At 43.8% G+C, this 22,869-nt stretch overlaps 1 protein-coding gene across 3 annotated transcripts; it reads right to left on the reverse strand.

Annotated features, from left to right (window-relative positions):
- Positions 1-3,206: 3,206 nt before the first annotated feature.
- On the reverse strand, positions 3,207-22,784 carry Nup50 (nucleoporin 50). 3 transcript variants are annotated; one of them, XM_004845411.3, is made up of 8 exons: positions 22,313-22,784; positions 19,493-19,571; positions 17,620-17,703; positions 13,335-13,521; positions 11,577-12,239; positions 9,174-9,255; positions 7,600-7,718; positions 3,207-6,847 (listed from the first exon to the last, which is right to left on the reverse strand). In XM_004845411.3, exons 2-8 carry the CDS (start codon positions 19,559-19,561, stop codon positions 6,645-6,647), a joined length of 1,407 nt encoding a protein of 468 aa, XP_004845468.2. In that variant the 5' UTR covers positions 19,562-19,571; positions 22,313-22,784; the 3' UTR covers positions 3,207-6,644. The 3 variants fall into 3 exon arrangements, with proteins under 3 accessions (XP_004845468.2, XP_004845467.2, XP_004845469.2); XM_004845410.3 differs by having other exon boundaries at positions 22,492-22,777; XM_004845412.4 differs by having other exon boundaries at positions 22,162-22,362.
- Between the last annotated feature and the right edge of the window lie 85 nt (positions 22,785-22,869).

The following is a 22,869-nucleotide window of genomic DNA, read 5'->3' on the forward strand; positions in this document are numbered from 1 at the left end:
CCAGTGGGCACAGTGGCACCAGGTCCTGCTGGGAGTGAGGTGGTGCCCACCAGCTGTTCCCTTGCACTGACAAGCTCCTCTGTGGAGAAGGGGTCCCCTGGGACCCCAGACACCAGCACCCAGAAGAGACCTGAGGCTGGGTCCGGGCTCCACAGCAGGAGGTACCCTGGACGTGGAGGGAGCCAGGGATTTTGTGGAGAGCTTGTGTTTACAGTTTTCTATTACTCCTAAGGCCACTCGGCATTTTGATTAACGATTCCAGGCCTTGAGCCCAATCGATAAGAAGTAACAGCGATCTTGCAGCTCTGTTGCAAGGCTTCCTCCTTCCTTTCCTTCATGTGACTTCAGTCCCCCACTCTGTAGAAGGTCAGGAAGTTGAGATGTAAATAGTAATCTTTTACAGTTTCCAAACGAACTACATGTATGCAAGTAATTAAATCCGCAAAGGAACCATTGGGATTTTTTTTTTTTTTTTGGCTACTTTAGGCTTAATTCATGATTTCTACAAAATATATTTAAGCAAAAGCACCGCGATAGCATCTGTTGGATATAGTCGTAAGCTCATGGTAGTGCTATTTCCATTAACTTCACCCCACACCTTCCTCATCCAGTAGAGATCGTCAGTAGGCAGGATTTGTGGCTGGCTGTTAGCTTTGGTTTATGATTTCATGTTTCTTTGCAAAGTTGTTTGCATGTTAGGTATTAAATTTAGTTTTCTTCAGATTCCCTCTAATCTGTACCTAGTTATTTTTTTTTCTGTAATATGCATTTCAGGTTCATTACGACAGTACAGCAAAGGGATAGTTTAATGAATCTTAATTCACCCCAGAGTCCTTGAATCTCCTTGGAGCTTTCACACAGGGTACTGCTTTGGAACAGGAAGTATGGGGGCCAGTAGAAATCACTGTGCTCCGGAGGAGTCTGCACGGGGACAGTGTCATCCCGGGATGCATTCCAGGTGTGGCCCTCAGCTCCCACAATAGCATATACCCTAGCCATTGCACTATAAAATATCCCAAGCTTCTTCTAGGGAACACTTTAAAACTCTTGTAGAGGTGGGAAAACGGAGCACTACGGAGGGAGGATGCCGAGTGTTTTCCAGCTCATGCTCCCAGGCTCCACTATTTTAAGTTCATCATAGGTAGACACAGCCTCAGAGCCACCTTCATGCAGTGGGTTTTGTGAACAGCTAGAGAACCACCTGTATCATAAAGACTATACCGAGGAGAGGTAAGGGAAGGGACAGGAAGGAGGCCTGTGAGGAACTCACACTCAGGATAGTTAGACTTAGCAAACAAACAAGTCTCCCTTCCACCCAGACGAACTCCGTTCTTGTTAAATAATCGGGAAGTCCTTATAGAACAGTCACCCAAAACATCTACAACAGGAGTGGCGGGGTGGGGGGGGGCTCGGAGCTCACCAGCCCCCGAAGGCCCATTCACGAGTGACCCTCAGGCCACAGGCCCGGAGGAAGCACTCACTGGCAGGGAGCCTTCAGGATCCAGTCCTGGGAAGAGCAGCAGAGTGACTGGCAGCCGGGAACAGAGCTTGCTGTGTCCCCACGCCGGCTATGGAAACGTTTTGTGCAGCTGGGATGCTGAGAGAGCAAGGGAAAATACCTGTTTCTGGGGGTGATGAAAAGTTGTCTTTTCCTGAACCACTTCACTGAACTGCTCCTGAGCAGCCTCCTCACAAGCAGAGGCTGCTTTTTCTTCCTGTATGTGCAAGAGGGGTCATTCTCATCTTGAACTCTTGACTTTAATAAAACAATTAGGTTGCTCAGTTTGAAATAACTGGTTTTTAGTGAATTTGATTATATTTTCAATAAACAGTTTTGCTCAAGACTAGCCAATTCCAGAAACTGGTTCAGTCATTGAATGGACACATCCGTATTTTTAAGGGCTTGCTGGGAGAGCCCATGGGTGGGGCACTTGGAAAGCAGAGCCTGGGTTTTCTCAAGGGGGCGCCACTGCTCACCTCCCTGGGGGCAGCAACTCAAGGTGACACATCACCCCCCCAGGGTGCGGCGGAAAGGCCTTTGTGCTGTCTCTGGGCCCAGGTCACTCGGAGTTCTGACTCACCAAGCCTCAGTACCTGTTCAGACCCAGTGGTAGCTGATGAAAATACTCTAGAATTAGTGACAACGGCTGTACAACTGAGTGTCCCAAAAACCTGGGCAGCTGGGCTGAGATGTAACTCTGGTAGAGCACTTACCTCATGTATACCAAGTCCTGAGTTAAATCTGCAGTACCCCAATAAAAACAAGCCAGGCATGGTGGCACTCACCTGTAATCCCAGTGCTCTGGGAGGCTGAGGCAGGAGCATCCCAAATTCAAGCTCAGCATGGGCAGCTTAATGACTGAGATCCTGTCTCAAAATTTTAAAAAATTTAAAAAGGGCTCAGGAGGGAATTAAGTGTGAGGACTCTGGACTCAATCCCCAGTACCTCAAAAAAATAAAACAAAAAAATCAACCAAAAAGAAAAAATACTCCCTCACACACTATATTAAATACTTTAAAAGGGTTAATTTTATGTGAATTCTCTCTCGATTTTAAAAACAGTGACTGGACACACTTGTAACCCAGGATGCTGAGGCAGGAGGATCATGAGTTCCAGGCTAGTCTGGGCCCAAGAAGGCTCTGCATTTCTGGCAGGTTTTGGTGCTGCTGTTCTTCAGGCCACACTGAGAAGCCCTCCGGCGGCCCACCATGTCCACCCCAGGAAGCACCCCTTCGAGTCATTCCTGAGTTCCCACCAGACGGTAACAGTTCAGAACATTCTCGTGGATGGGTAAGTCCTTGCAGTAGTTTTTTCACCAGGAAACAGAGTAACAGGAAACTTCAACAAGTATGACGTCAATCTGTTAATTTCATAATGGTAATATTCTAAATCATCAAAAATTTAAAATTACATACACTCAAAATGATGTATTTTTCTTGATCATTTTTTATTCTCTTAATTTTAAAAAGTCCTTAAGAGAGCTAGCTTTTCGCCCGAGACCTGAGCACAGATCCAGGTTCGCTTCCATTTTTTAGAGAAATGGACTCTCCCTTGGCTTGTGCCACGCTGTGCACCCTGCTGGGGAGCGGCTCCTAGTCCCACTCTGACTTTCATGCCTGAAGTGACCATCTGAAGTGGCTCATGCCGCACAGAGGGAGGTGACAACCAGCCTGGTGCTGCTGAGCACAAACACATCAGACACTGATTGTTTACTTTCCATTTATTCACATTTCATGGACTGTTACATTTCCTCAATGGGACCATTCAAAAACTAATCCAAACAGATTATGTTGTCTGGCAATTCAAGTATTTTAGTTGTAGAAAAGTTTCCTATTTAAAGTCCAAAGCAAACATTCTCCATTTGATTGCTACAGCTTTGCATCTCCCTCACAATTCTGTCTGCACCAACAGTGAGACCTTAGTGTCGAGCACGAATGCTACTGGCCGAGCAGGAGTGGGAGTGAGGGTGCACCAGTGCCAGGCCCAATCCAGGTGCCACGCAGGCCCACTCCAGAATGAGAACATGCGGTGTGCGGTGGGCCATTCGGCGTGCAAAGCCTTCAGATGCCTTGCGCTTCCACTGTGACTCTGGAAGTGCTAGAATAACCAGCAAATACTCAAGGACAGATATGTTACTGAAACCATAGTGAATAGGCTCTCAGTGAAAACTTGTTTGAACTCTTAATAGTAAGGTGAAATATTTTTTCTTCTTCCACTCCTGAACAGGTAGATTTTTTTTTTTTTTTGGCATGCAGCATATAAAAGATATGACTTAGCATTGAAAGTGTAAAATAAAATAATAATCCTCTTGAAGAAAATCAGTCCATGAATGGTCAGACTTGTCCCTTCATGTTAAAACACAGTCTAAGGTTCTTTAAAAACTGGACATGTTGGCCAGGCGTGGTGGTGCACACCTATAATCCCAGCTGCCTGGGAAGTGGAGGCAGGATTGCAAGTTTAAGGCCAGCCTGGGAAACTTGGCAAGACCCTGTCTCAAAAAAATTAAAAGGGCTGGGAATGTAGCTCAGTGGTAGAGTGTTTGCCCTTCTATAAGGCCCTGAGTCCAATCCCCAGTACTGAAAAAGTGAAACCTAAAAAACCAAACCAAGCCAAAAAACTGGACATTTCCAGTGTGTAATTCTGGTAAGGAAGACAGCAGAACAATTTTTTTGCTTAACAGGAATGTGCAAAAAAAAGCTGAGATGCACACATCCGTTTGAAAAAAAAAAGCCACAGAGACACTTAGCATTTGTGAAGATGCAATTTGAGTTATAATTTTAAAAAATACATACTTCACTTTAGGCCGAGTATATGACACAACTTACAAACTTTCAAATTAAGGGTGAAAATCTTAGTCCACATTAAACATTGTACAGCCTGATTTCTAAAATTTTGTTAAAAATAAACTGAAATAAAATCACCCATGGATTAGAATTAGCTCCCAACACAGTAGGGAGCAGGTGAACCCTCCGGGGGCCCTGCCTTTCCCCAAGTAGCATCCAAGGAGCTGGAGTTTACAATAAAACCCACACAGGTTCTTTCATACAAATACATAAAGTGGAGACCAACAAGTTCCTAAAGCATAAAAGAGTTTTAAGAAAATACATTTTTCCCTGTAATTTTCACTTTAACAGTGATAGTCTTAGCAGCAAAAATTTGCTGGGAATGTTAGAAAAAAAGAAAGCTACACACATCCACTGATTTAAGAACGAACTTGGTTTTGGGGGCAAGGGAAGTTAAAAGGGTCACCCAATCACCATGTCATGCCATTTTGGTAAACATCCACCATGCATGCAGGTGCTAACCAAGTGTCGCACCATCAACACTAAAGTGTTCCCAGCAATGCTTTTGACTTACATGCCAGCTAGTACCATGGGAACCTATGGCTAAACTCTTAACATTCTGAAATTGGTTCCCCTTATTTCCACTTCATTTTTTAAAAAGCTGGACAACCCTATATGTGAATAGGACAAGGCCAGTATTATTTTAGCAGTATCAACCACTTGTTTACTATAAAGCCATCTGTAACAAAAACTTATGAGCGCCCTCAAATCTAAAACAGAAATGCAAAACCAACTGCCACTTCCTCCCTAGGCTGCACAACATAGTTAAGAGTTGGACTACATCTGGTAATAGCACAAACATCTCTCTCGCATTTATTTATCCAAAGTCACACGCTGGGCCAACTGCTCCCCTTGGAACCAGAAGCTGCTTAGTACCATGCAGTGTGAGCAGAATCTTATGATCAACCCTGGCTCATCACCAACCTAAAGTACTTAAGACTTAGAGCTCTTCATAAGGACCTCCCCACCCGCTAGACAATTTACACCCAAGGACTGCAGTTTAAAAAGCACCTGTACCATCCAGCCATTCTGACTGAAGTCTGGACACAACAGACTGAAGACAAGACACAAGTGTGAGCCACTGGGCACTGACAAGAGCATCTGCTACCAACACAACAGGATTCATGGGGAACAAAAGTGGAAATTCAGTCATGAAATCTTGCATCTTACTTATGTGCCAGTCTCCTCAGAATGCTAGTGTTAAGTCACCTAACAGCTCTAGGGAAATGACATGGACATTCTGCATAACCATGGCTCCCTTCCAAATGGACACACTCAACACCTTGTTTAAAAGATGGGTATTTCAGATAGCAAGTGTATAATATCCTGCTGTCTAAAGTTAAAGGCAAAACTCTCACACATAATTTTCTCTTCTCCTACTTACAACATGGTGCCCAGTGAACTCCCACGGCTCACGCGATCAAGCTGCTATGCAGTTTTTACATTCGTCAGGTCTGGTACAAATGACACCAGCATAGATTCCTTTAAAGTATGATTTCACTCTCCCTTTTCTTTCTCCATAAAGAGTTTACTGTCCATGGTCTAGAAATGATCAAAATGTGTGCTTTTAAACCCATTCCTGGCAATTCCCTTCTCCAGGGGGATAAAGAAGTAACAGCACCTCATGAATAGAAACTACAAAACCCAAGAACTCCTTCACAAGTGATACACTTCCTTCTAAAATGAAAAGGCAGTTCCTGCATTACAGTAAAGCAGCTCACAGGGTTAAAGGCCAATGCCTGCAAAGCAGAGGCTAACAATGAATGCTGCAGGTGCACACCAGTACCCACCTCTGAGCTTGAGGATGAAACAGAACAAAGTGGTGCAAGGACAGATGTCTCTGGCACAGCGTGGCGGCCTGGTTCATTTGGTAAGAGTGCTGGTCGCAGAGATCAGGGAAGCCCACGGGAGAGGAGAGCCGCACGGGCAGTTTCTTCCTGGCCACCGCCGGACAGCATGGTGGGAAGGCCTCACGTGCAGGCCGCACAGCCTTTGGGAGAGCCCACTGATACCCTGATTGCAGTCCGTTAAGAAATCACTTAGGGTTAGTTTAAGTAAACAAATAAACATTAAAAAAATCTTCCAAAAACTTTCATTCAAATGTATTTTGCACTTTAGACAGTTCTGAAGGGAGAAGTCTCTTGGCACCTAACAGGGAAAGGGTTTATTGGCCTAATCTTCCTCATGGAAGTTTTAAGTTATCTAGAAGTCCTCAGAAGGTCAAAGAAAAGAAGAAAACGTTTAAGGGGCGGCGGGGGAAGCAGCAACTTGGCAACAATCCCTTGGTTGACTCTGCATGTTCAGGCTTCCTTTTTCTCCAGTAAAATTCTGTGAAGCTCATCTGCATCCTCGCTGGTCTTCACCCGGATTAGCATGGTGGCAGGGGCAGTGGCGTTCTTCTCATCAAGAGGGGGGTTAGGGACACACACAATCAGTACGTTGTTCTTCCCCGTCCGTGTGCACGGCATGTTGGGTGGGATGAGGACATTCAGCAGGATGTTACCTGCATTCCAACAGGAAAGAGTTTGTAATAGGCTAGTGTTAAACGCTGAAGCAACTTATAGTTAAGGAATCTAAAACCAGGAATCACCAAGAACCTCACAGAAGTAGGCACTGGCCTCCCGACAGCCACTAGCAGGGAGGCTCCCTGCACTTCAGGAGGAGAGGGCCACACCTGTGTCATGTGTCACAAGAACAAGGATGAGTGGTCAGCAATGGAACACCACCACTGTCACAGAGGAACAGCACACTGGCAGGAATGACGTTAGGGTGGTATTTAAATAGTCAGCCATGGGGGGAGAATGCTTCCCGGAGTTTCTTTCTGCGCCACAGCCTGGTGGGGTCTTAAAGGGCTGACCACATCTTAGAACTGAGACCCTTGCTGGGCACAGCTCTTGGCTTAGAGCATAAGTGAAGGGCAAGATGGGAGTGGGAAGTAGTTTGTAAATGGTTAACTGCCCTTGGGTGTTTGTCTCTATCTTCTTAGTCACATTTCTAACATAAAGGAAAATGAAAATCACTTTGGTTACTTTTTGGTTATAGTTTTAATACATCTACATTTTCTTACACAGTATTTTCATGGTACTCAAAACCAAGTCTATAATTAATAAATACAGGATCAAGGTGTCCTGAATGATTTCTTGCATTATACACATCAATCAACTTGAAATTGTAAGGACTGACATCAGTGAGGTACAAGGCTTCACACTTTATGTGACAAAGATGATTTTTACCACCTCAGAGAAAGGTACTCACCTAAGTTGGTATCGGCCCGCACTAAGAGCTGTGTCTTCTGATTCGCCGTAGGTTTTAAATGCAGAGTGCCCACACCCTTCTCTTTAAATTCATTATCTTTCTTGTAAAATAGTTTACACCTGTGAAGCAAAGCAACCGCTACAATCAGGCCTTCAATAACAGGTCACAGAGTTTTCTAATGACCACTGTTTACAGTTGGGTGAGAAAATCTGTATTGAGAGCAGAGGATAACTGTATGGAACCAGACAGGCTAGGTGTGGGTAAACCTGAGTAAGAAAATATAGTTGGATATTCTAGAGTCCCTCTCCATTCTTTCAAACTGAATAGTGAGCCCTATAAAACTTTTTAAAAACATTTTCTGAAACCATCTTTTCTCCAGTCAGCCCAAATCTCAGACAAAGCCCTTGTATCTCCCCGATCTGCTCCTCCGGCCTGGCCTCCAGAGCTGGCTGGTCCTCTAAGGGCGGGGAGGACATGGACAGACCTTCTGTTCCACATCTCCAATGTGCTGCTTCTCCCCCATTCTCATTTTTTTACATTCTCTTTAGGACTCCTTCAATGACTGATCTCCCACAATGCTGATAAATCTGTGAGGCGTTCTTCAAGAGGGTCTCACTGATAGAATAAGTGTTTTCCTAGCTTCCTGTACCCTACATCCTTCAGGATATTAATAAAACAAAATCACTGATCATTTGATTTCTTCTGATTAGAAGAAGTATCTTAAAGTCAGGGTCATTCTTTTGTTATCCACGTAGTTACAATTAAAAATAAGCAAAAGTAACTGTTAGCCCCCTCAAAAGTTCTCAAAAGTGGGCCGGGGATTTAGCTCAGTGGCACCGTGCACGCCTGCCTCGCAAGCACAAGGTCCTGAGTTCAATCGCCAGTACCAAAAAAACAAAAGTTCTCAAAAGTTAAGTAACAAGGGAATTTCACAGGATGTGCTGATTTGTTAAGTGGGAAATTATGGGCTCATTCTAAATTTTTGTGTTGGAAGACCATCCTGGAAAACTTCTGAAATAGCACAAACATCTTGATAAAAAGTAATCTCACTTAGTAGAAGAATGCAATTCAAATCTCTCTTGCAGCTTCTGAAAGAGACAGTTATTTAAAAACAAACAAAACTCCCCACCTAAACAATAAACCAAGCCGCCCCTAAACCAGAGCAGTGGCTTGCACAGCAGAGGGGAGACAAGGTGTTCACACACACTCTTGACGGTGAGGGCTTATCCCCGAGAATGACTGGCTGGGAGGAAACCCACAGGCCAACCAGCTCTCCAGGAAGGAATCGGAGATGCTGCCAGGTGAAAGCTGAAGTAAAACCAAACTGAGACTGGGGATACTCTTTGGGGGGCGGGGATGAGCAGAGAGGAGGATGGGAAGATTGTGCAAAGTTTGTCTCTAAACCACTTCCAGGGCAGAAAAGAGCTCAAGCCACAGAGAAGCTCAGCAAGCACTTGCCAGGACTGCTTTGTTTTAAAACAATCCAAGAATCCATGCTACCCAGAGTGTGGAGGCCTAGAGGACAAGCAAACCCCACACCTCCCAGGCCTGATTCCTGCCCAACTGCTGCGTACTTTTTGGAGTAGAAGGCATCTTCCTCCTTCACTTCGGTAACCACTACCTTGGGTGGCTCATCATTTTCTTCTTCAACTCCACCTTTTACAAAAACAACATAGTAAGGGTCAGATCAAGAGCAGAAGCTGCCTATCTACTGCCCACCCCTCAATCTGGAACAGTCTGTGCAAGTCAGTACAAAGACTGAAAACAGCTCATTTTTTAGGGCAGGAGGTGTTCACTGGGTTTTAATTACTTCGTGAAAAATGATTTATTGTACTGGGGATTGAACCCAGGGCCTTTCACTGAACTACATTCCCAGTCCTTGTTATTTTTTGAGATAGGATCTCACTAAGTTGCTAAATTTCTCAGGTTGGGCCTGAAGTCGCAAGCCTCCTGCCTCGGCCTCCTAAGCTGCTGGGATTAGAGATGTGTGTTACCATGCCCACATAAGGATGATTTTCAATGGGAACCTATTTTCCTATTTTAAAATAATTTCCAATTTGTAGAAAGCCCTAGAACAACATCATCATCAAGAACAACAAACCTATGCCTATGACACTGACAGAAAAATAACCTGCCTACACTCAACGGTTCATATTCTGGTTACCCTCTGGAAAAATCAAAGTCTCGGGAACTTGTGACACCTTCTGCTCCAAATGTCCCTTGACCGTCGTATCTGCATCATGCCCAGGAATAACACATCAGGAACAGCCAAATATGGGGAAATAGAGTCTTTTTACAAGGCAAGTGTGTCAGAAAAAGAAGCAAAGCCAAATGTACATTTGTGTTTCTGACTGAACATCCTGTCTCCTTTTTAGTATGGGGCCCCGACTGAGCCGGAAGGGCTTTTGTTCCCCACCAGAATCTGAGACACAGCTGAAACACACATAAGCAGTCCTTTTTGAGAAAGGCAGTTGTGTAAAACACTAAATTAAAATGGAACTCTGTGCAGGAAAATCTCAAAGGACTTAGCTTACAAGATTTAACTTGTGAGAAGGTCCAATATGAAGCTCTAGGATCTCCCAGGAGATTTTTATAAAACTGAGTCTAGAGGGCCGGGGATTTAGCTCAGTGGTTCTGATGCCTGCCTTGCAAGCACAAGGACCCGAGTTCAATCCCAGGTACCAAAAACAAAATAAAACAAAAAACTGAGTCTAGAACCCCGGGGACAGGCTCTCCAGGGGAGCCCAGGCACTTTTCTTCTAACAGACTCCCAAGTCCTACTGATGCAGAGAGTGTGATAAACAAGGCTGGCTTGGTGGCCCACGCCTGTAATCCCAGCACTCCAGAATGCTGAGCCAGGATGATCACAATGTTGAGTCCTGTCTGGGCAACTTAATAAGTTGAGAGCCTGTATCAAAATAAAAAAATTAAGAAAGGATTGGGGATATATTTCAGTAAGGTGGCCCTGGGTCCAATCCTCAGTTCCATTAAAAAAAAAAGAAGGAAAACAGAAATAACCATGAGATAAGTTGTAGGTATTTCTGAGGGGCAGCCTGCACTGATTGGGACTTGATTCAAATTCATCATCACTGTGTCACCGCAGCTGCTGTAGGATCAAGAAAAACTCCATTTGTCTTCCTAGGGAGGCAGAGAAGAAATAAAAGGAGAGCCCCCATTCTTCCTCTGCCCTGGGGCCTTGCCAGAGGATATACTAACCACTCAGTCACATAGAACAGTGATGGGAATCTAACACCAGGAGGAAACCACTGCACTGCAGTGGTGAACTGGCAAGCACAGCTGTTGTTGTCAGGGGTCAGTGGCGACACACCTGAGAAGTGCACATTTAACGCTTGTGTCCCCCGAGGACACAGGTAGAGCAGGTGTTGGGCCCTGCTCCACCCAGCACCTGCAGCCCACCTATTGCTCAGACACCAGCCTGCCCCTCAGAAAGGGGGGTGCATCCAGACCTAGAAGAACACTGTGGGCTTGTTTCCTAAGGCTATGAAAAGTCCACCTCTTCGATTTATAGCCAAGTTTTACCATGAGGTTTCAGTCAAATCTACATACGAATCAATTCAATGGATATTCATAAGCTCAGTAAATCAGTTTTCAAAAAAAATGTTTCTAATTTGCTTCATTTTAATATGCAAAGCCATGTGTTTGGTATCTTTCATAATCATTTTGCTAGGTATCTATACAGTCTTTATATATGCACAGATTTTTGGGGGTGCTGGGGCTCGAACCAGGGCCTTAAAAATGCTAGGCCAGCACCCTACCACTGAGTACATCCCCAATTCCGTTTTATACCTCAATACTTACAGCAACCTTAAACACTGGATCTTCTTCCTCTTTATGAATAAGGACCGTCCAGCCTCCTCCAGGTTGACACATACAGGAAATGATGGGAGTCACCATGTGATTCCAGATCCACCCAAATCAAAAGTCTCTGCTTTCCCCGTGACAAGCTTTATACTCACCTTTGCATTCATTACTGCCACCTTCTGCTTGGCTCTCCAATGTTTTGGCAGAAAATGGTGAAGAAACTGGTTTACTCTGGGTGACATCTCTGCCAAATAAATTGGAGTTTCCAGGGGAAAATGAAAATCCAGTCAGGGGACCAGAGCTTGTAGATCCCAAAACTGAGCTATCAATTTTCTTGCCGAAATTAAATGAGGCACTTGTTGCTCCTTTTGCTGGGTCCAGCTTCTTTTCAGACACAACCTCTGTCTTTTCACAAGTGTCCTCAGTTTTGTTGCTATTAAACAAAAAAGTTGACTCTTGCTGTAGTTTTGTTGCACCAAACAGGGAAGGAGGCTGTGTTTCAAGTAACATCCTGGTGCTTTCACCCTCAGAACTGCTGCTATCACAGTTCTTATTCTGCTGCCCAAGAGTCGCTAAGTATTTCTCGTAGTCTTTAAAGACAGGGGTGAGATCGCAGATGGGGTTCGAGTCCACATGTTGCACAATCCAGTCCCGCACAGAGCAGTTCAAGGCAGCCAGCTGCTTGTAATAGGCATCCCCTAGGCAGGCTTGGCTGGAAGCAAGGCCAGAGGAGGAGGGCTGCTGCCTGTCACTTATAGTTTTGGGATTTGTAATCTTTTTTTCAACCAAGGTAGCAGGGCCATTTGCAGTCAAAGATCCTATAGGAAATGAAAGTTTGAACAATTCATTCAGAAGCTGATTTGATTAAACCATCCAAATCTCAAAAAAAAAAACCATCCAAATTTTTATACCACTCTGTCTTCATAGTTTTTGCTTTTATTGTATCCTATTATTACAGTTCAACAAGTATGTGCAAGAAGTTACAATGGTATTAGGAACTGGTATTATCAGTTAAGTGAGGAATAGCATATACTGTACGTTCACATTAAACCTCTACATTTGAAAAACTCAATCTTTTCCTTCAAAAGGATGTTTATTTCAAACAGAACTGTTAGCATACCGTGCTAGCATAAAACTTAAATCCTCAAAATTGTTTGTATGACTATATATTAAAGTAGTTCACACCGTAAAAGAAAGTGCTTAGTACATCCTGCTTAATAAAGATCAAACAGTATGCTTTCAGAATAATTAGCTAAACACAATCTAGTCAGTCAGAATTGTTTCTAAGATTTTAACCCTGGACTCTGTTTTCAATGTGAATCCAAGAGTTCCTGATAACCTCCTCAAAACAGGCTCAGGTGATCAATACATTCTGTTCAAACCCAGCCCAGGAGGGCTCTATGCTCAGGGACAAGTCATCAGAGGGCCTAGGAGGCATTTGGGTGTGAGGCACAAAAAGCCCTTGCTTGGCACACCAATAAGGAATGGGTGGGCAGGAAGCCTTCACAGAGGGTCTATAAGCACTGCCTTTTTGCATTTCACTCTGCATTTTTTTTTTTTTTTTGCAGTCCTGGGTGTCTAACCCAGGAGGTTGCACATGCTAGGCAAGCACTGTACCACTGAGCTACACCTCAATCATTTAGGTCAAACTGAAGGTCTCCCTTCACAGTCAAAGAGTGTGAGGCTCAAAGATTAGGAACTTTACCAAGATCACACAGCTAAAAACCAACAGAGCCAGGAACCAAACCTTGGGCTGCTTTGGCTCTAACACTAGTGCTCTACCTACTTGCCAAATCCAGCCCTTCCATGATTGTTTTTGCTCGCCTAGTCCCAGACCAGGATTAGTGTGAGGAAAACATCTTAGCAGAGTTATTTTCATTGACTCTGCTTAGCCAGAGGTGGCACCTACTCACCAAAGGTGGCCTTGGGCTCTGCCACTGCCCTGGTGCTGGCAAAGGCAGGGGTGCTCGCTGTGCCGGTCCCATTGGACAGTCCTTCCAAAGGCTTCCCTCCAGGCACACCTCCGAATCCAGAAAACCCTGCTCCTCTGGAAGGCGTGACCAGACCTTTAAATCCTTTAAAGGCACCTCCACTGTCAGACTGAAGTAGGAGAAGAAGCACACATTAGGTAGGAACACTTCCTATCTCCAAATAAGCGATTAAGTGACAAAAAGGCACCCAGACTCCAGATGCTTTAGGAAAACTGCTGGTAGGGGCAAAAATGGGAAATAAGATGGATGAACTGAACTAATAGACAGTTTTGTCATCCAGAGCTGAGTTCCTGACACAGCCTGGAAAGACAGGTAAATACATATTTAAAGTTGTATGTATATGTAAGACATACAATGTAACAAAGATCAATGTAATAAATTCACTACCTACCAAGTGCCTCAGAGCAGCACAGCTAAAAACATTCTCAGCACAGGAAACCCCAAACGAAAGACTGTTCATGTACATTTTCAAAGACCATTTGCCTAACGAAGTTTTGGGAACATCAAGTGAAGTTAACCATTTACCACATTTCCTAAGAACTTCTTTTTTTGGTACCGGGGATCAAACTCGGGACCTTGTGCTTGTCAGGCAGGCACTGGAACCACTGAGCTAAATCCCCGGCTCCTAAGAACTTCTGTAGTTTTCAAGCTGCTCTCAGACTGCAGAAACATGAGAAGAAAACCATGTCTCAATCTTAGATTTTATTTTTGCTGAGCAATCCAGGAAAACTCTGTATTTTCCTTTTCCTCGTAACTTCCTCAAACTTGCTTTCTTTAGCAAGATCTTTCTAGCAGGCCTCAGGCAGCTATGCTAGCCTGCTCACTTCTCCAACCCAGGGTGCTCTGGAAATGTTTGGAATTCCATGAAATCTAAAACTGCTCTCTGCCCCTATAAACTTCTGGAGAAAGCTTTCTCTGGCTCAGTGCTTTGCTAGTTTACTAGTTATAATGGTTATAAACTTCTCTTTCATATAAAATAGTGGCCACACCACAGGAGTGATCTGCTTCTTATACCACACATTCAGCAGAGTTCCCAATCTTCAATCCTCACGTAAATGAATTATAAGTACCATCTCTCCAAAAAGTGATTTGTATGGGAAGGAATCTCTTCATTTCCTGGCTGGGCCTGTTACCCTAAATAATGCATATTTTTTCCAAAACCACAAAAATTTCAATCACATCTACAGAATTTCAGATATTTACTGACACATTTGCTGATACATTTATGGCCATAAAATTAGGCAAAGAATGAAAAATCTTAGATGTATTTTACATTTGATGCTCTAGATCTTATTTCCGACCACTGAACCTAAAATGCACTAGACTGTTATTTTACTCCAACAATTCAGATGAGCTGCACAAGCAGCCCCTTGGGCCTTTCAGCCTGCTCTGGATTTAGAGCACATGGTATCTGAGAGTACTTACTGAGAGTAAAACAGCACTAACATTTTCACAAACTGCTCACTTAAAAAAAAGGGAGATCCCCAGAAAGGGGATGAGAGTGACAGTGTAATGAGAACCACCCAGTCTTCCCGCCCTCCCGCCCTTTATCCTTCTCTGTGCCTTTCAGGGAGAAAAATAACATAGGACTTATTTGTTTTTCCTCATTAAGCCGTTAAATTCCACAAGGTAGATATTTTATTGTTTTACTAGACCCCGCATCTGTAGCACCTGGCAGATCTGCTAAATGAATAAACAAGCCTGCTCTTTAGGAAAAGCTGCATTTCTGCACAGAGAAGACATCTCATTTTCCTAGTATGCAAGTTCTGATGGCAACCCAGGCCCAGAGCCACAGCTAAAACGAAATGCGGATTCCAGAGACCCTGGTCCCTACCAGGCAGCTTCCCGGCCCACACTCAGCAATGGGGTGCTCTGCGGCGACAGACCGCCTGCCCATGGCCTCTCCATCCTCACCCGGCCCCACTGCATGCCACTCCTGGCCCCTGCCACGTCTTGTTCTGAACCCAACCTCTTGCACAGAACTCACTGGAACGGACCACAGGACCTCCAGATAGAAACCCTCCGAGCCAAATCATTTCCTCCTTAGTTAAGCTGCCCACCGCCCCCTCTTTGCTCCACACCAGTGGTTGAACCCGTCTTTTCAAAGATGCTTTTGCCAGGCATGGTGGTACACATTTGTAATCCCAGCACTGAGAAAGCTGAGGCAGGAAGATTGCTGCAAGTTCAAGGCCAGCCTGGGCTACATAGTGAGACCCTATTCTAAGGCAGCCTCGCTAAGTCACTGAGTTGCCGGGCTGGGCTCTAGCTTGTGACCCTTCTGCCTCAGCCTCCCAGGTGGCTGCCCTGCCACCTTCCCCTCCCGTGTCTCAGCTCCACACCCACTTCCTAAGCCATCATCACCCATCATAAGCAATAACGAAATCAGACCAGGAAAAAAACTGCAATTACAAAAACCAGTGACACTTAAGACAGCTATTGTACAATACCATGGTAACTGTAGTTAATTATTACAATGTACAATATTATATACTTGAAAATCACTAGGAGAGATTTTAAAGTACTCTACCCACCAAAAACTGGCATGTGGTAGCTCAATTTAGCCATTCCACAAAAGATACTCTTTCAGAACATGTTGTACACCATACATACATTCCATTTCCATTTGCCAATTTAAAGACATAAAAATCTGTAAGCAAAAACTGATTTTAAAAACAGAAGTCCTGAAGTCTAGCTATGGCTCTGAGAACCTCTGTCCCACCTCTCCCTCTTAAGATTCACTTGCTGTCTCCCCTCCTGGCCGTGCAGCCCCAGGTAACCCGAGGTTCCATATGAAAGCTTTTCGAGCTCCAGGAAGTGACAGTAGGAAAGGAAGGCACAGAGCAGACAAAGATGTGTTATCTGTCCTGTAGGTCACTAGCTGCATTCTCCATACAAACAATGACTGTGATGAACCACCTGAGAATCATCTGCTGTTTGCCTGTTTCTACACTGCAAATATGTTCTCGGTGAACACAAATTTACTTTTGTAATTTAAACTGTTTTGTTAACACACACTCTCATTTATGAGATGCTTTGAGTAACCAATTCACCATGGTAACCCTTGCTAAAGTTTTTACTGTTTCCAGACAGCCCTTATAGCCTTCCATTCTTAACACATTTTCAAACTTAATGATCAAAACTTTGACAATGTAGTAAATCTTTTTCACTGTTTCTCAAAGTGTGAGAATTGATATATAATTACTATCCCTTCTATTTGAAAAAGGAAAATACAAGAATATAATTCATTCTTTTTTTTTTTGGTACTGGAGATCTAATTCAGGACTTTGAGCTTGTGAGGCAGGTGGAGGAACCACTGAGCTAAAACCCCGACCCCAAGAATATAATTCATTCTTGATATTAAAAAAAAAACGTTAAAAACTGCAGAATATGTGATTGAGTACGTTTATCCCGAAAACGTCACCCAGGATGTTCAAATCAACTTCTCCTGCCTGACCACAGGTGTCCAGGCACCTAGACCACACGCAAAGTCTGGGGTGTATATGGGAATCAGGTCTTACTGGAGTGGGGAGGCAGTACTGGGGACTGAACCCACAGACTTCACACTGAGCCACATTCTCAGCCTTTTTATTTTGACACATGGTCTCACGAAGTTGTCCAGGTGGAACGTGAACTTGCTATTCTCCTGCCTCAACCTCCCAAAGTGCTGGGATTACACACATGTGCCACTGTGCCCAGCTGAAAGAGTTCTTAAATGTGGGGTGACTGCTGAATACTTACCACATGACTTCAATTCAAGAGTTACAACTCGTGTTATCTTTCTGGGCATAGGAATGAAGCATCTTCACATGATAAACTACCATACTAGAAAGATAATGGATACCCGTAATGCTTCTAGTATAGTGGTCTCTTCCTCAATCCCAGAAATAGAGAACGCTCTGGAAATATATTTCCCTTTCTTCCCCTCTGATACCACTTCTGCCTTCTGCATTGCTATACTCCTTCTTCCTCTCCATATTGTCATTCAACTTGAATTTGTTTATGGTTACCTTATTTTCTCAAGTGGATAAGCTCTCTTTAAAGCACCAACTTCTTATTCATTACTTTTTTCTATCTCCCACGATCTACCCAAGGAGTAATTGTTTTTAAAAAGCCATGTGTTGCTATGATTGCTCCCAGAGGTAGAAATGCTCTGTAACTCAGAAATCAAATTAGTATTTAATACCAAAAGCTGTAAGAATGCACTCACTTCAAATCCAACATTTCTACGCTTGGCTTTCTTTATGGCTCTGTTCTTCAGGACTTCCTCGCTGGCCACTGAGAACGTCCCCAGCTGCAGGACACAAATTCAACAGTAGAAGTTAGGCTAGACAGCAGATGAAATGCAAAAAGGAAAGACAGCACAGATAGTTCATGTCTGATGGCTTCAGAGCAGTGTCAGCACAGGGGCACAAATCACGGGGAGTGCTTATAAGAGACAGCTCACAGCTACTATCTACAGATTCTTATTGATTTCAATGCTAGTTAGGCAAATTGTGCATTTTCCACAATCTACAAAGCCAGGCATCAAATCTCAATCTAGTCAGAGGAGTGCACACACCCAAGTTCTGAAATGACTGAGACCACAAAAACTGGTGAAAATATTTACCAGCAATTCTTCAAGTATTTTGGATCTATAGTCTAAGAATTTATTAATGAAGTGTAGAGTAAAATGTTTTCTTTAACAAATACAAGCTACCATCAAAAAGCCGGATGGTATCATAAAGATCATGATGAGTAGCTGATAGTGGGGCCCTTCTGAAACCCAGATGAATCTTGCTACTAGTTTTCAATAAGATTTCTACAAATCACATGCATTTTTTTTTTTTTGTAGTGCAAGGATCAAAATCACCCCTGAATGACACCCTCACTGCCATACGTTATTATTTTTTTCTTTTGGTACCAGGGATCGAACTCGGGTCCTTGCGCTTGCGAAGCAGGCGGCGAAACCACTGAGCTAAATCCCTGGCCCATGCCATTACGTTATTTTAAAGAAGAGTCCTGCCAGCTTTCCTGTTGTCCAAAAGGCCACTGAGACAGCCAGGACTCTAACAGACTCTATTGGAAACGACTGCTCTCCCGCACTATGTTCAAAGTGCTACATCTAGAACCGAGATTTGCTGAAGGTCTTTGGCTTTACTTCAACTCTTACTTTACCCTGTAGGTTTGGAACAAAATAGTTCCTGTACAAAAATTCTCATCTATCATTATTTCCCATCATGTTATCTTAAAGGGATCCTTATATCCAAACAAAGGACCTTGTGGCCGCCCTTGCCCCAGTTAACGGTAACTGATTAAATATAATCTTCTACACTCATTCCATTAGAAGCTGTCCAAATGGGAGTTCTTATATTCCTATATGTTTTAATGTCAAAGAAACTCACTATGTGCCAGACTGTATCTTATTATAGCCCAGAATGAAACTACCCCTTCTTCCCTCCAAAATATCCATGGTCAAGGAGTCAAAAACCACCAAGTCAGCTAAAGGCCCTGTGAAAACATGAACACACTTGTGATTTTGGTTTCTCTAAACATTAAAGTATACTTGTAAAAAGAAAAAATATTAGTATCAGAAAGAAAGATTCAGAAAGAAGACACTAGTCTAATAGGCTTGAAAATACTCTGCAGATTTTTAACTTTTTTTTTTAACCTAGTACTACACTACGAACTTGAAGGGCTAACTTGGCTACAGATTTCCTAGGTGAACTGGGTTAGGCCTATCAACTGGCTGATATGGCACTAGAAATGCAATTGTGCTCTATCCTTCTAAGAGAAAAATGGTTGAGATTTCTTCAAGCAAGATTATTTTTTACAGAATAAAAATTCTGTAACTATTAATGCAATTGCTGGGGTCTCAGATACACCATTAGAATAGGAACTAGAGAAGCATTAAGGGTGGTGATAGCAATCTTCTGAAGCCTAAAATTGTGGGTGTGGCAGACGGATGGTTAGAATGGAAGTTGGCACTGTGCTAAGTTCATGACTAAACCACTTAACTCACCCTTTATTCATGACTGAGGAACTCAAGATGAGATTAAATGTGGAAGCAATAAGAAATCATTCTCAGAGAAACTGCTCTTTACCTCTTCAGCTTCATCTTCTTGATCCCAGTTCCTATCTGTCAATTCCTTTTCGGCAGTTCTTTTGGCCATTGTTTTGAATCTAAATTACAGAAAACAGGAGTAAAATGTTTAGTTTTTCTAGACCAAGATATCACTCTTACAAAGAATTGTTAAAATTCATTCTAACATGAATTGAGATAAAAATATTCCCGAAGTCAGTGGAAACTGCTTCAATGAAAATTTTACAACTTTAAAATCTGGAATCTTTAAAATACTGTACTGTATATACAATCTATAAGTCCTTAACTTATTATATGCAAATTATACTCGCCATTCTACCAGAAGCAAAACATTTTTATTACTCAGAATTTCCTTAAAGATGATCCATAATTTTATCCTTAGCTAAAAATTTTAACAAGGCATTGGAAACAATTTTATAACATGAGTTATAACCTGAGTACTTCCCTTTAGGCACATTTGATAGAAATAGATGTTTCCCAAAATTGAACATTTAACTGCCCCAAACTGTATCTGTGCTAATAAGCTAAGACATTATTTACAACTACAAAGTATGATTACTGTGGATGTGTTAGCATTCTGAGAACAGAGAACACTTGGAAAAGAAACCACCCTCTTAACTTTTCTAATCCCATAGCACATGGGGAAGGGTTGGATTGGGGACCGGCAGAATCTCTGAAGTTTCATCACCTAGCCAAGAGGGTGCTTGTGTCACCCCTCAGAACTTGCATTTTATTTTCTGATCCTAATGTCATATACCTTGCTGTTAAAAAACAGAAACAGCAACAAGGGACAAAAGAAAAAACCCAAGAACTAGAACCAATGGAGCTTTGGTATGAGTTGGTTTCTTCACTCAGTCACCAGATGACTAAACAAACAAACAAAAACAAAACAACCACAAAACCAAAACCCTTTCCATTTCCTCTGTTCCCTACTTTATTGAGGATTTACTAATTAGTTGTAGGCACCTGCCAGGGCTGGTTAAGTCTGCTTGACTCCTTCCTAAGTCTTTCCCAATTTATTTGCCCTCAGTATCACAACCCACCAAGTAAGGTTTCTAGACCATCAAGACCATTAAGACAAACTGTACACATCACCTACTGCTCTAGGCATAAAACTAGTTTCTAGAGAATAAAATTCATTCCAACATCCTCCATAATCTGATGTCTAGAAGTGCTCAGCTTCTAAAACATCCAAATAACCCTTGAAATTTCACTTACAAGTATGCACCTTTTTTTCTGATTGTAGAATGAATGATTTTTAAAGTCCAAGATTCTAAGATATAAAGTATGAGATTTCAAAAATACAATTTCCAGCTATTACCCGGGAGTCCTCTCTGTTTAATGTTTCCCCCAACACACTCGGTCAAGTTTTGCTATTACTCCTTCTCACAAAAACATCAACAGACATAGGAATAGACAACTGTTCAGGGACCAGATCTCTGTGGAGTCCTCCGGCACTTTTCCTGTATTAACTAACACCTCCACCAGAGGGCGGAAGAGGAGTCAGGCCAGAATGGTCAAGCCTAGGACAGGCCAAAGGGTCATTAGTAACAGAACAAAAAGGGGTGAAGCTGGAAAATACAAAAACCTAGTAATAAGAGTAAAAATTTAACATCTAATTCATCCGTGCACCTGAAGAGATAACTGGCATAGTCGAACAAGATAGTTCATTTAGCTGCTTCCTTTTTCCAATGTACTTATCAAGTCAGTACAAACTAGAAGGCAGGGATCCAGGTTTTCTTCACTGATGGCATCAGTGATCCGGGGTAGCATATATTTGAGAAAATACTACAAGATGCTGGCTTCCAGTTCTGCCATTTTCTAGCTGTCAGATCCTGGATATGTAATTTAATTTTTGTGCCTCAGTGCCTTTATCTAAGGGACAGGAAAATGTTACGGAAATGAAATGAGATGAAACAAAAAAGTTAGTTTAGAACAATGCCTGGAACATGGAAAGAGCTTTATGAATATTAAAGAGACAAGTTTTGTTTGAAGCAAAGGCTATCATTTTTTCTTACAAAACTTAAAAACTTATAATATGGAGAAAGAGAACAGGTTGAACTATGTGCTAGATTGTAAAAAATTGTTTTACCCAATCTATATTTTATTACAAACCATGACACTTCAGACAAACAATTTTCCTGTTTTGAAAGAAGATGGGGGCGGGGGGGGGAAATTACTATAAAGCACACAGCCTGGCACCTTGATCCCCCCCCCCCCCCGGAATCGGGAGTTGAACCTGGGGCCTTCATACTGAGCTACATTCCAAACCTTTAAAAAAAAAATATGACAAAAGATCTTGTTAAATTTCCCAGGTTGGGCTTGAACTTGCGATCCTCCTGCTTCAGCCTGGGCCACCACCCCTGGCTACACCTCAAGCCTTTTTTGCTACCCATTCCTATTATAAAGTTTACAAAATGTTTGCCCAACTGGGTGGGTTAAAAGGCACCACGTTATGACATGACTGCTTGATACGCAGCAATGTGATAGGAAACTGAAAGTAGGAAACTTTATCTGTGGCTGATGGCGTTAGGCGGTCTCTGCCACCTGGTGGGGACTTGCCCCAGGAACTGGACTTCATTTAGATGGGAACGGACCCGGCGACCCCCGATACTGAGGCGCCCGGTAGAGGAGGAGGAAACAGGGGCCAGACCAGGAGGAACTGCTCACCTGGCTCAGCGCTTCTCAATGAACCGGCGATCAGACTGGGGATGGAGCTTAAGAGCGCAGGGGGGACGAAGAGGTCGTGGGCGGGGACAGGCAGAAGGGGACAGCTGGGGGGGACAGGGCCGCGGCCTCGCCGCCCGACCCGCGCTCCTACCTTTGCCGCCCGCGGCCCCGGCGCCGGCCGGCTGTCCAGGTCTACGCCGCGGCCCGGAGAGTCCAGCAGGGCCCGCCCCGCAGCAGCCAGCCGAGTCGCCGACGTCACTGCCCCGCCCTCCGCTGGTCCCCGCTGCGCCGTTCCTTCCTGGCCCGGGCCCCGGCCCCTCCGCGCCTCACCTCTCCGGCAGCCGCCGCGGCTCTCGCTGGGCCCAGGCGGCGATCGCGTCCGAAGCGGCGGCGGGTGGCTTCCGGTGCGCTTGGAGCCTCGAAGGATTTCGTGGTCAGCAAGCCCGGAGTCTCAAACACCATGTCCCCCGTAGCCCGCTTCTCTTGTGTGGTCACGACTGGGCGGAAGAGACGTCCACTCAGGCTGAGGCCGCTGGGAAATGTGCTACAAACATGCTCCAGGCCGCCATTTTGTAACTCGAATCTACCCCTCAAGACCGATTCGAAAAAAGGGAGGAAAGAAACGCCCGCCTCCGACTATTGCGCAAGCGCACTGCAGCTGTTGGCGGCAGCTCCTCCTTCCTCGGTCCTGGGGACGTTACAAAGCGC

This window comes from Heterocephalus glaber, unplaced genomic scaffold (genome assembly GCF_053883595.1).
Source record: "Heterocephalus glaber isolate CG9 unplaced genomic scaffold, H.glaber_assembly_v1.0 deba00001444, whole genome shotgun sequence".
NCBI lineage: Eukaryota > Metazoa > Chordata > Mammalia > Rodentia > Bathyergidae > Heterocephalus > Heterocephalus glaber.

Excerpts from the sequence above, each read along its gene's own strand:
- Nup50 (XM_004845411.3), bottom strand. The coding sequence starts at position 19,561 with ATGGCCAAAAGAACTGCCGAAAAGGAATTGACAGATAGGAACTGGGAT. Across the intron at positions 17,704-19,492 it reads AAGAAGATGAAGCTGAAGAG|CTGGGGACGTTCTCAGTGGC; the intron begins GTAAAGAGCAGT and ends TGTGTCCTGCAG. Across the intron at positions 12,240-13,334 it reads AGAGCCCAAGGCCACCTTTG|GATCTTTGACTGCAAATGGC; the intron begins GTGAGTAGGTGC and ends CATTTCCTATAG.